The sequence below is a fragment of the Scatophagus argus genome, chromosome 1, assembly GCF_020382885.2.
Source record: "Scatophagus argus isolate fScaArg1 chromosome 1, fScaArg1.pri, whole genome shotgun sequence".
NCBI classification, from domain to species: domain Eukaryota; kingdom Metazoa; phylum Chordata; class Actinopteri; family Scatophagidae; genus Scatophagus; species Scatophagus argus.
Window position 1 is genome coordinate 29,118,067 of NC_058493.1, and position 12,702 is coordinate 29,130,768.

The following is a 12,702-nucleotide window of genomic DNA, read 5'->3' on the forward strand; positions in this document are numbered from 1 at the left end:
GAACACGTACAGCGATCAGAAGCCTCCGTACTCCTACATCTCCCTGACGGCCATGGCTATCCAGAGCTGCCCGGAGAAGATGCTCCCCCTCAGCGAGATCTACAAGTTCATCATGGACCGGTTCCCGTACTACCGGGAGAACACGCAGCGGTGGCAGAACTCCCTGCGGCACAACCTGTCCTTCAACGACTGCTTCATCAAGATCCCCCGCAGACCCGACCAGCCCGGGAAGGGCAGCTTCTGGGCTCTGCACCCGAGCTGCGGCGACATGTTTGAAAACGGGAGTTTTCTGCGGCGCAGGAAGCGCTTCAAGGTGGGCGGCGTCCAGGCCACGGACCCGCTGGCGCCCAGCAAGCCGCACGACGCCGCGCACTACCTGCAGCAGCAGGCCAAGCTGCGGCTCAGCGCGCTGCACGCCGCCGCGCACCTCCCGCAGATGCCGGGCGGATACAACCTGAGCCCGGTGACCCAGCCGTCCAGCTTCAAACACCCGTTCGCCATCGAGAACATCATCGCCAGAGAGTACAAGATGCCGGGCGGGCTGGCGGCCTTCTCCACCACCGGGTACCCGCTGCACAACCAGCTGACGCCGGCCTGGCCGCACATGTACGGCTCCGGGATGATGGACTCCGCAGCTCCCATCTCCATGGCCCCCAGCGACTACTCGGCCTACGGCGTGCCGCTCAAGTCCATCTGTCACAGCGGGCAGAGCCTGCCCGCCATCCCGGTGCCCATCAAACCCACGCCCACGTCGATGCCGGGCCTGCCCGGGCTGCCCGCACACATCCCGGCTTTCCTCGCCAACTCGCCGCAGTCCCTGAGCCCCACCTCCCCGCAGGCGGCCACCGGCCAGAGCAGCCCGGCCGCGCCCGGAGAAGCGCTGTCATCCTCGGCCTCCGCGGCGCTGCAGTCCGCGGTCGCGGTGCACTGACGGACTCTGCTCTCCTTTTGTAAAAACGGAACATGAGAAACTTCCTCAGCAGCTCCGGGACGCCAAGTGCGCGGATTCTTGGAATATTTCTGTTGAGTTTGTTTCCCTGAAAAGACAGAAATGACCTCTGACCCACAGCCCACAGCTCTGATGTTATTTTGGACGCTCATTTGTGTTTGTGTTTGGAAACGGAAACTAACTTTGAATCCGTTTAGATGTTGTGTTGCTCACATTCCCGCACAGGCGGACTCCTGGACCCCTGGACTCCTGGACCCCTGGACCCCTGGACTCCTGGACCCCTGCTCGGCTCGGGCTCTTTCGTGTTGTCGGACTGAAAGAAGAGCCGCAGATTAATGGCTGTTTAAGACTGAGGCCTCTGCGCCGTTTCCTCTCCTGCTCCGCGAACAAACCCGAAACCCGAAACGAAGTTCGTTTCTTCCACTTGCAGGATTCTTCCTCCTGAAGTGTTAATTATTTCAGTTAAACCAAATACTCGCGCGGTGTTTTCCTTCCTTTAAAATGTTTTATAATCCACATGAACAATCGCAGAGGTGTGCAGAAGACTTGAAATCGTATATTTATGTCAGAGGTTTCATTTGACGTGAATGCACTTTTTAAAAACAGGAGTGTCGATGTTTTTTATCCATGTGTTGGTTTACTTTGAGGACAAGGCTGTAAACTGAGCTGCTGTGTGTGTTTGTCCTGCTGCATGCTCCTCCTGTCTGAATCCGTGAAAACAGTTCCGTGTTTGTACATTTCTTGGGGCTGAAAGCATAAAGCATGAAGCTGATCGGTGGGCTTTTTATTCCCTGCGCTCTGTCTGCTCATCCACATCCATTAAAACGCCTTCTTGGGAAAAATATACCAAAAAAAGTGCAGTTATTCACCTGCGCGCGCGCGCACACACACACACACACACAGTATTTACATTTTCCAGACTTTCTTCCACATCTCTTCAGGTAAAAAGAGTCGTTTTCCCTCCACTGATGTTCCGGCTGAAGGTGAGCGTGACTCAGTGTGTTAACACTTCACTCCCATCATCACATGAATGTGAACTTTTGTCTGATTAAAATCTCCAAAATACGCAAACTTTCATGTCCTCAGAAAAGCCGCCCGGATGTCAGTTTTAATCTGCAGTTTTTTTCTGCAAAGCAAACAAATAAAGATGATGGCTATTAACAATTATTATTATTATTATTATTATTATTATTATTATTATTATTATTATTATTATTATTATTATTAGCAGTAGTATTATTATTGTTATTATTATATTCGCAGTTTGGGGGAAAGTGAAGAGGAAAATCTTGTTCACCGTCACTTTACATGAAATTCTTAAATGAGACAGAATTTTAAAAAATTCATTTGAGCAAAATGCGAAGAATTTTATTCTTGAAATGATTTTGTTCCAGCTGAAACGTTTCGCTCCGTGAGTGGAGTGATGCCTTCATGCTTTTGCTCCTGTTGGGGGATTTTCTCCTCGCGGAGAATAAATGAGTGCGATCACCTGTCAGACTTAATTTGATTATTGATCATCTAGAAACTGTAAGAAACACGTGAGCATCAAATGGAAACACGTCATTTAATTTGACACTTTGTGCAAATGAAAGAAATATGAAGAATAATAACAGCACGATCCTAACAGCCATCCTGTGTTTGTATGGAAATGAGATCAAAGAGAAAACACAAATGAAGATAATAATGTGGTATAACGTGGTGGTGTGTACTCTGGCGGGACGTTTGTTTGCACCGTGTGATGAAGTAAACACCAACTTGTTCACGTCCCCTCAGAGCGGAACGTAAATGCGCACACGATGAAAACTTGGGCGGATTTTTCCTTTTTAACGGGAGGCTGCGGACACTCAGAGTTAACGTGAAGCGTCGGGTTTGCGTGGTGTGTCCACACTGGCCGGTTTGTGGACAGGCTGAGTTAGCAGCAGGCAGCGTCTGCGCGGCCGTGAGGGATTAGCCAGTTAACACTTCCCTGGTGCCCAACACAATTGTGCGCCGTCAGTGTGTATGGCTCTTTGAGTGTGTTGCCCAGAGACGGCGACTGTTACCGTAAAAATGTGAGTTTGTGAGCGCGGCCCCCCCCGGGCCCCCCCGGGCCCCCCGCTGTCCCCTCCTGAGCTTTGTGACCACACACAAGTAAAACAAATGACATTTAAACAGGAAAACTCTCGCCTGCTGGTATTGACATTCCTGCTCAGAGAAGAGAAAGAAAACTTTCAAAAATACTCAGTCTGGCATTCAGATATTTACTGAAGTTTAAAATAATCAAAGGTGGGGGGGAGGAGGAGGTACAAATGAAGATGAGGAGGAGGAGGACAGTGAGGAGATGAAGACAGGTTCAAAGCCTCACCCTGTGGATGTCTGGCAGAATAAAATCAGACAACAATCACTGATTATTTATTGATTGACTTTACACCAACATCAAAGTCATAAACCTTATCTTATTTTTATTCTATTTATGGTTGGTATTTTTTGTACAGTAGCCAAATGCTTTTAAATCCAGTGATAGCATCACTATGCTGTATTTATTTTAGTGACTGGGTTCCCGCCATTCCTGTGCTGCATTCACATTCAAATATGAAGTCACTGTTTGCTGTTCACTGACAGCAAGTTGAGGGTGTCGGGCACATAGTAGACCCCTTCAAATCTTTTAGAAAGAACCTTTACTCAACTTAAACCTGCACTCCACTTTGTCAGCAAACAGTCGCTCATCCCCTCAGACGGAAGCTGAAGAGATGAGCTCGACTGATACCTTAATGACAACAGTTTGGAGCAGGAAAAAGCTGGCAGCTGATTAATCGAGCAACGTGTGAAGTTGCGTTTGTGTCTCCTGATGAATCTCAGTCCAACACTCCCTCGCGTTTAGCTCTGATTGTGGTCTCCGCCGTCTCCTGAGGGAAATGGTTGCTTTTTCTCTGAGCGCCGAGTGTGAACTGGGACAGGACGGATGAACACTGTGCTGGAGGCCTTCGGCTGATAATTCACCACCAGAGACGACAACACACGGTCATTTGTCATGTCAAATTCATAAAATAAACGCCTGAAATACTGCAGAGTATTTTCTTTAACCCTGAGACAGTTTAAAAAGCAGCTGCTGTTTGATGACAACTCTTGGTGTCGTATTTTAGTTTCAGTCCAGTGAAACCAGACGGGATGCGATTTAGGTCTGAAATATCACAAACACAATTAAAGTTAAATATCAGCTGGATGTCCGAAGGCAACGTGGGCCCTCTTGCTCGCCGTACGTTCGGCTGTAATTAATCACCGTTCTCTCGCTACTGTTTGTGTTCATTAATTAAAGACTTCGGGGAGAGGCGTGACAGCGAGGTGTCCCTGAATCTCTCACCAAACACTAATTAACAGTTTGTGTGGTGAGGGATCAGGCCGAGGAGAACAACAAGAAGCAGAGAAGAAGAACATGATGATGATGATGATGATGATGACACACCGGTGCACAGAGCGTCCCCCCCCCCCAGCCAGACGGCGGCATGGTTTATTTACATGGATGACTGACTTCATCAGCTGATGAAACGCAGTGAAAGAAGGTCTTGACAGGCCTCACGAAGAGGCAGAAGGACTGAAGACTACTGACATTCCAAACAGGAAATGTCCTCAGAGTTGGTGACGGATTACGTAGTCCAGATTACATAATCAGATTAGAAATAGAAGTAATGATGAGAAACACAAAGGAGGTTTCCCACATGTAGCAGAAAACACACGGTACACCTGTGGTTTTCACCTGTCCTGTTGTTGTCAGAGTCGCTCCGTCTGACCAGCTGGAAACGCTGAATATGCTAAGTGCCTTGAATTCACATTGAAAACCAGTTTTTGTGGCTCTGCCCATTTTTACAGTATAAGGTGCAATATTTTCAACATCTGATTTTGAAGTAATCCAGAAGTATTCAGATCAGATCACACTTTTCAGTACTGCAGTAGATTGTGTCACTAATCCTAAAACCTGCCATGTAATTTGTATTCCGTAATTGACCTCAACCGCTTCGGAGAGCCGCCACCGCCCGACGCTACGGTTTATCCTGTCTGGTTGAGTCCCATGTCTCCAGCTGCAGCAGCCCACTGTTCACCCCCACACTCAGCAGCTGAAGAGCCAAGACCAGAACCAGAGCTAAAAGAGAGTACTGGTTTTCATAGTCCAGCACAACACGAGACAGACGTACCCACATGATCAGATCTGATCTGGGTGTCCGTGCTTCCATCACAGTCCCCACAGTGACTGCAGGGAATATCTGTAAGACAGACTTGATCTGCTGCTGGACTAAACCTCCTGACCCTGGTCTGTCCTGGGGTGCTGACTGACCCCGTCAGTGTCCTGACGTGGAAGCTGGTTTTCCTGTTAAAACTGCCCCAAACCCCCCCAGGGCCCTTGTGGCCTTCTTACCCACCTGGAGGACCTTGAGCTCGCATCCTTCTCTTTCTGTAAAGGTTTCTTTGCTCCCAACAATAATCTACGACACTTCATCAATCTGCAAGTCTTTTCCCTTAGAGCGCTGCGCTGGTTTTTGGCGCCTCGGCCTCTCAAGGCAGCTTTGAAGTGTCGTTTTTAGGTGTTAGTTTACGGCCTGCAGATAAGATTCCTGAATGGGCCGTAAATTAAAGTCGTCGCACGCAGAAAAAAAAGCTGGAGGCAAAAATACACAGAGGCCGTTAAAGCTGACAGAGTCTGTTGTCCCCTGACACATTCTCCAAATACAGGAGACAACTGTGGCCTGCTGCATGAAGGGAGGAAACGCAGCTTTTGGAGGGAAGATCTGAGTGAAGAGTTATAACGTATAAACCCTTAACACAGGAAATTCAATCGTGCTTTTAAGACACAACTTCAGATGGCACAAAAAGAGCAGCTACTTCGTATACTTTTACTATTTTGGAAACTGATTATGCTTTCTTTGTAAAACCTTAATTTGAAAACTATTTTTAGTAACTCCTATAACTATAGTGAAGTAAAAAAGTACAGTATTTTTCTGTAATAAAGTAGAAGTGCAAAGTAGTACTCAGAAATGTTCTTAAAATTGTTCTCAAGTGCAGTACTTGAGTAACAACACTGAGTCACATTCCAGCACTGCAGAACATAAATGTGCAGGGACACATAATGAGGAGCCTGATAATGAGAAACCGATTCAACAAAAAATAAATGCATAAAGTCAGTGAGAAAAGCTAAAAGGGATTGTGCTGCCTGTACAGGAACTTCATTTAAAACGGTTGGATGTTTTGGAAGCTTTTTGAGCTGGAAATGAAAATGGACTCCAGTGGTTCACATGTCATGCTGTCTTTGTCTTGGATTTAATGTTTATCAGCCTCTGAAAAGCCTCGTTCTCCTGCTGGCGGCTCGACTCGTTAGCATACACCAGCGCTGAGGACGCGTCACAGTCTGCGTGTTGTTACAGCGTGTCGTGGTGAACACATACTGATGACTCATCGTCATAAATCCATACTGTATCTGCTCTCTAATCTGCAGATTTTTCACAGTCTTTCTGTGAGTTCAGTAGTTCACTCTCACAGTTTACGGGGGCGTTGAACCCACCTGACGGCTGCAGGGGGCGGCAGCCCAGCCCTCCCCTCTTCATTGTGCACAGGTGCGTTATGGGAGGGCGGAGCTCCCTGCCACAAACCATTTAGAGAGCAGAGAGGGCTGAGAGGGGGGAGGAGGGGGGCTCAGTTAGTGGGCGTGTGAAAAGAAAACGACACTAATTCATTGGCAATAAAAGTCCTCCCCCCTCCTGTTCCCCAGCATTGCTGTGCTCAGCAGCTTCCCGCCTCCCCCGCCTCCCCCTTCCTCCCACGACTAATTGTCAGACATGTCGGGGGGGCTCCCACTGTGCAGGTGGACTGCGACCGCCACAACTACCCAGCATCTTCACAAGCGAGTGAGTGAGGTCTGTCCTCCGGGACAGGGACAGCAACACCTGAGTTCCACGTCAGAGGAGTCAGATGGTGTTCAGCAGCTTAAATCAAAGTCAAGATGTCATAAACCACAAGTCCTTCTTGTTCAGGTTCCTGCACAGTTTCAATAGCATCACTCGTCTCTGCTGCAGGACAACCTGCAGGTGCATCACTGACTTCCTGTCCCATAGGAAGGCACCAGATCCCAACACTCGGCTCCTCCGCCACCGAGTCCTTCTGCACCTCCTTCATCACGAGTCCTTAACTAACTCGAGGAGGCTCAAGTTAGTGACTAAAACAGTAGGAAGAGTTGGTGAAGATCACACGTAGTGTTTCTATTAAAAAATAATTTCTGTTTTTAATTAAGGCATGTTACAGGTCATTTTGCACGTAATTCAGCATTTTGTTGGGATATTAATTTGGAAATAAACAACAGTAGTTCATAAACTCCACCCAGCTGTGCTGTGTTCCTGCAGTATCACTTCTTGGTTCATTATTACCAGTAAATTTATGTTCTTTCCAGCCTTGAACTGAGCAAGAAAACTATAAAAAGCACCAGCTAAATAAAATGTAAATTTGGAAACTTAATTAACAAAAGAGGAAAAACAGTTTACAATATACTACAGTATGATATCGTGTTTGAAGCTTAATGTGCAAAATATGTGACTGACATTCAGACTGACAGCCACACACACACACACACACACACACTCGAGGAAGCCTTGTTATTTGGGTCACACATGAAATCAAACAGATTCACCTCTAGCTGAGACAGATGATTTATTCAGATGCTGGCAGCCGGTCTGCATGGCGACAGATTGTGTTCTTGGTGATCAGCCTGATTGCGCCACAGGGAAACCAGGAGTCGAGTCTCAGCAAAGACACAGAGTTTAGCTTAGCTTAGCTCACACTGAAGGTTGGGGAATGCTAACGCTGTACTCATCTCGTTTTGACAGGTTACAAGTAGCACAACCCCCTCCTCTCGTAAAGATCTTCATGTGCTGTTTGCACTTGTTTTGGAAGTGAGTGAAAGAAAGATGCAACTGATTTTTCTTAACTATGTGTGTTTATGTAGCATATGCATTAGTGGCTGTGTGGGATTAATACCTGTAAATAAACTTTGATTTAGTGCCCTTGACAAGCCTGTGTCAGCTTACATGTGAGCCTACAGATAACAGATTCAGTTACTCGTTAACAGTCATTTTGTTGAGAAAAGCTCTAATAATAATAAGCTCATAGCCAAGGACAACATAAAATGTTAAAAGGAAGTTATTGTTAAAGGTGATGTTTTTTCTGTTTTGGTGGAGCTGGGCTACTAGTTCATCCTGCTTTTGTAATCAACCAGACTTAACGCATCCTGTACCTAATGAAACTGATGTCTGTTGTCGTCCAGCTGTGAAGTTAGCTCCGCTAGCTAACTCGAACTTTAGCTAGAATTTAGCTTGTTGCAGGTTAGCTAAAATTTGGGTTTGGCTCCCGAAGCCATCAGGTTTCCAGTTGGTTAACATGTTTCTTCCGGTTGGCTAACCGCTCCCAGCTAACAGTTTGGTCCGCATTCAAGTTCGATTCATTGTCACAGGTGACGTTTAAGTTTAAAGTTTATGTTCACAGCTGAGGTTTCATCACAGCAGCAAATAACAGTTGAGTTTGCTGACAGCCGAGCTGAGTAAAATCAGTAATCCGTTTCACACAGCCTGTCCACGGTGGGAATGCTGTGTCCTAACGCCGCCTCACCGCTCTGTGTAAAACATCGAAACGGGAAATTATGGGACTTTTTTTTCACGCAACAGATTGGAGTCCTTGTCACGTGTGAAAGCAAAGCTCACCGACATTCTCACCGACAACACGACTACGCAGATCTGTGCCTAAACTTAACCAATGAGCTGCTTCGTGTTAAGTACATGTTAGAGAGGCTTTGTGTCGGCCTGTGTAGTTGGACGAGACACTTGTGGACGAGACGAGACGAGACGCACACGGCGTGACAAAGCATCGGCGTGTGACGAGCTGGGATGAGAACCTGTTGGGCTTCAGGGGCTGCTCGGTTTGGAGCTTGTGGGAGGTGACGGCGGGTTGGGAGGCTGTAAATTTGGCCCAGTGATCACAAACAGGCATGTGCCTTCAAAGGCCAGTCCTCTCTCCTTTCTCTCTTTCTTTACTTTGTTTTTGTCAGTTTTATATGACCCGCCGTCCTGCACCTGCAGCCTTTTAATCAGGCGAAGAGGACGAGCCGAGGCCGCACACATTCACATTCACATGTACGAGGAGAAGATTAGGCCCAATTCAGCCTCCTTTTCTTTCTGCTGAGCCTGAAAGACACGATGAGGGGAGGGAGAAAAGAACAAGAGAAAGGTCTCCTCTGGTGGTTTCTGCTCCTGAAGGCTGAAAGGCAGAGTGGAGAGCCAAAAGAAAAAGAGGAGGAGGGAAAACAGAGGCCATTGTGTTCCTCTGAAGTGTTAATTCACCGCTGATTCCTCTTAATGCACTCGTGAGTCTCCTTTAATTGTCTGAGTTTGCATTCAAATGGGGTGTTTGTAGCTTTTTAATTACTTTTGAAAAGTGTAATTAAAACGGGACCTGTTTAAGCACTTGAACGTCTCTAACCTGCTCTGCTTACATCTTGTTGACGCTGATGAGTAACTGCTGACCAGCAGCATTTTGTACTTTAGTGATGCGTTTACTGACAGGCTCAATTTATCAAGTGCCTCAAAGCAGGAAATCGGTCCTAACTGACCCAAAATTCTTGGAGTGACATGTGAAACCATGATAGCCCTGTTCCCTCCAGGTTTCTTCTGACATTTGTGATTTTCAGTGAAATAGCTGTTGGGTGGTCTGTGATGAAACGTCACACACGTTCCTCTCAGGATAATTTCTAATAACCTCATCTCAATTATCAAGTTTTCATTCGTCCAGCAAGTTGGTTTGTGACCAAATGTCACCCGACTGAGTTGATGTCAGACCGTTTGTGTAATTGTTTGACTCGGTTCCCTGATGTTGCCAGCTATATCGCTAAACAATCACTCAACCCAAACAGTTTGACTCAGGTTAACTAAATATTCATTTTGGTCACCAAATGAATCTTAAGTTAATTGATCTTTAGGTTACCTAACATTTGATTTTAGGGTTAGATCGGCGTAGCTGACGATTTCGAAACATCCGTCACAGAAACAAATGTTCAGTTGAACAGCTCAAACCATTTGGTTCAGGTGCAGTAACTGAAACATTTTGGTTAGCTAACAGTACACCTCAGCAGCTGAAAGAGCCACCTTTGACTGATTTTAGCTGACGATTAGTTAATCAGTTTGCTTGCTTGTGTTTCACTGGCAGTGCTGAAGGTTGAACACTTGAACCTGATCCTCAGTAAAAACCGTTCTTCCATTAGTTCAGTGTAATGTCTGTAACAGTGCTCTTTGTTGCTTTTGAAGCAGAAGTTGAGTGTTGGGAAATCGTCTCACTGGTCAGCAGTAGGCTTTTTCTTCACACGTCTCACAGTGAAAATCAGTAAAACTAACAGTGCATTTCCAACCGTATTTGCTCACAGCCATTCAGCTCGACACAAAGCGCAGTTCAATCACTTTCTTCCACAAGTGGGACTCGAGTTTTGTTTCGACAAAATAAACTACCGGAGCCGTCTTTTTCTTTCTTCCAGCCTCTTCGCAGCTTTTATTTCACGGCTGCCCCGAGCCTCAATGGGACTGTCAGCACTGAAGAATACCTCCTCCTCCTCCTCCTCCTCCTCCTCCTGCTCCGCTCGCCGGGATTCAGCCGCCGTCCAGCCGGCTGACAGCTTCCCCACCGTATCGCCTGGCGACTGAAGGGACCACACACACGCACACTCGATGCCCTTCATGCCGGGTAATTCTTCTTGTTGGCTTTTTTGGAGGGTGAGACTGTGCAGCCACAGGTCTTTTCTCTTTGGCACTTTTTACCCTCAAGGACTTCCAAACAAATTTCAAGCATGAGTGTAAAAGCTGTTGAGTGTTATTAGACAATGAAAATGTCCTCTGTTTGTGTTCCGGGTCAACACCACACGACGCTCATGTCTGTGTTAATGTTTCATGCAGTGTCCACAGTATCGCTTGTGACACGTAATATCCTGTCAGGACCTCGCTGAAGGATTACACCTCAGTTCTATATTTTCATGATTGTGAAACTTTTGTCAGTGTAACACAGTGTACATGCAGATGGTCTGAACAGTCTGCACTGTGAGACTTCAGAACAATAGTTTAACACTGCAGGTCAGTCGGGACCCACAGGACGAAGCCTAACATTCAAATTGTGTGGACATGAAGTGACTTTGTGCCGCATTTGTCCGACTAAATGAAACCAGAGTTACAAAGCCTGCAGGACTCACACTGAGGTGGTTTTGGTGGACAGTCAAGGACCTTCACATCAGAATCCAGGGTCAGAATCCTGTTGGGTTAGGAAAAGATAATTCCAGTTAGTGACACTGAGCCTTTACGAAGCTATGAGATTAAATTACATCATTGTTTCACTTATGCTGCAGCTGTTGTAAATCATTTTATTATCAGCAAGAGAGGCTCCTTTGTTGAAGGGACGCTATCCCGGTGATAACAGAATGAGTCCAAGTATTACGTATTAAACTTTCAATAAAACGAGATAAAGCCTTCAGTAATCACTGATTGACTGATTGATCACACAAACGGGATCACTTTGCTGAACTGCTTTGCATCAGAAAGTAGTTTGTTGTCACTGGATTGTTTCGCACTAGTGTGGCTGGAAGGAATCGGACGCCACGGTGAGCTGACGAGCTGACGAGCTGCAGGCAGCAGGACGTGAACTTCAAAACTCCTACGGACATAAAGGTAAGAAACTGCTTTTTTGATATTATGTGATATACGATTTACACACTTTATATGTTTTAAACACTCAGTTCACTGCACCTTACATTCTACTGGCACCTTACAGTCTACTTCTACTTTTTTTTTGCACAGCGTTACACTGTCTATTTGTAGTATATACACGTTTTATATTGCCTTGTATATACATTTCATATATGCCACTTTTTATATTGTTATTTTTAACTTTTGTATAGCTTGTTGTGTGTATTGCTGCTGCTGCTGCAATTTCCCAGCCTGGGATCAATAAAGTATATCTATCTATCTATCTATATTTTATAAGAAGTTTGCTGGAGTAAAAGCCTAAATTTGGTATGTTATGCAGGATTCTCCTAAAAAAAATAAGAATGAGAAACAATCTGTCCGTCATGGCCGATGAAGGTGTGTGTTGTCTCTCTGCCCTCAGCCTGGACTTCCTTACTTTCTCATCAGTTAGCGCTGTGTTCGGGACGTTTGTGCGAGTTTCATTCCCAGGTCGTTGGTGGAGATTTGGTGGTGATGACCACGTTTTGGTTGATGGTTGGAGACCAACATTTTCTCGCTGCATGCAGCTGCGTTTCCTCTTTTTCTTCTGCTAGACAGAAACACACAAAGTGTGGATTTTTTGTACGGTGAAATCTGGTGTGAAGTTGCCTTTGTTCAGGTAGACGTGCAAACTCACCTGTAGACATGACGTCACTTCCTGTGTCTCTGACTGCTCTGCATCATATCAGACACAAAGCAGCTCTATTTCCTGTCGGCTTCTTCACTCGCGCCGTCTGTCTGTGTCTTTGGTTTTAATTGGACTCTGAAAGCAGATTAATTAGCTCTTCGCTGACAGGCACCAACGTCCATAAGCAAACTTCTTTAGACTGTAACTGCGAGTGATTAGCTGTGTATTCAAAGAAATCAGAGTAAATTATTCTTCTCATGTTGATTCTAAAAAAATACGTCTTGTGAACGTCTTTGCTGTCGCTGTCTCATATCAGCAGAATTTCAGGGTTCATGTTTCCTTAGTTCATGTGTGTG

The 12,702-nt window shown here is 46.0% G+C and overlaps 1 protein-coding gene and 1 long non-coding RNA gene across 2 annotated transcripts in view; both read left to right on the forward strand.

Moving 5' to 3' along the window:
* LOC124063879 (forkhead box protein B1-like) overlaps window positions 1-1,200 on the forward strand; it is a 1,636-nt gene extending 436 nt beyond the window's left edge. Inside the window, exon 1 of the mRNA XM_046397983.1 lies at window positions 1-1,200. This exon is cut by the window's left edge and continues 436 nt beyond it. Within this exon, the coding sequence (XP_046253939.1) occupies window positions 1-931 (931 nt within the window). The 3' untranslated portion in view covers window positions 932-1,200.
* The window catches only part of LOC124064000, a 22,909-nt gene extending 11,915 nt beyond the window's left edge, over window positions 1-10,994 (forward strand). The window contains exon 4 of the long non-coding RNA XR_006844196.1: window positions 10,485-10,994. This is a non-coding gene — a long non-coding RNA (uncharacterized LOC124064000). The remainder of the gene's footprint in view (window positions 1-10,484) is intronic.
* The last annotated feature ends 1,708 nt before the right edge of the window (window positions 10,995-12,702 follow it).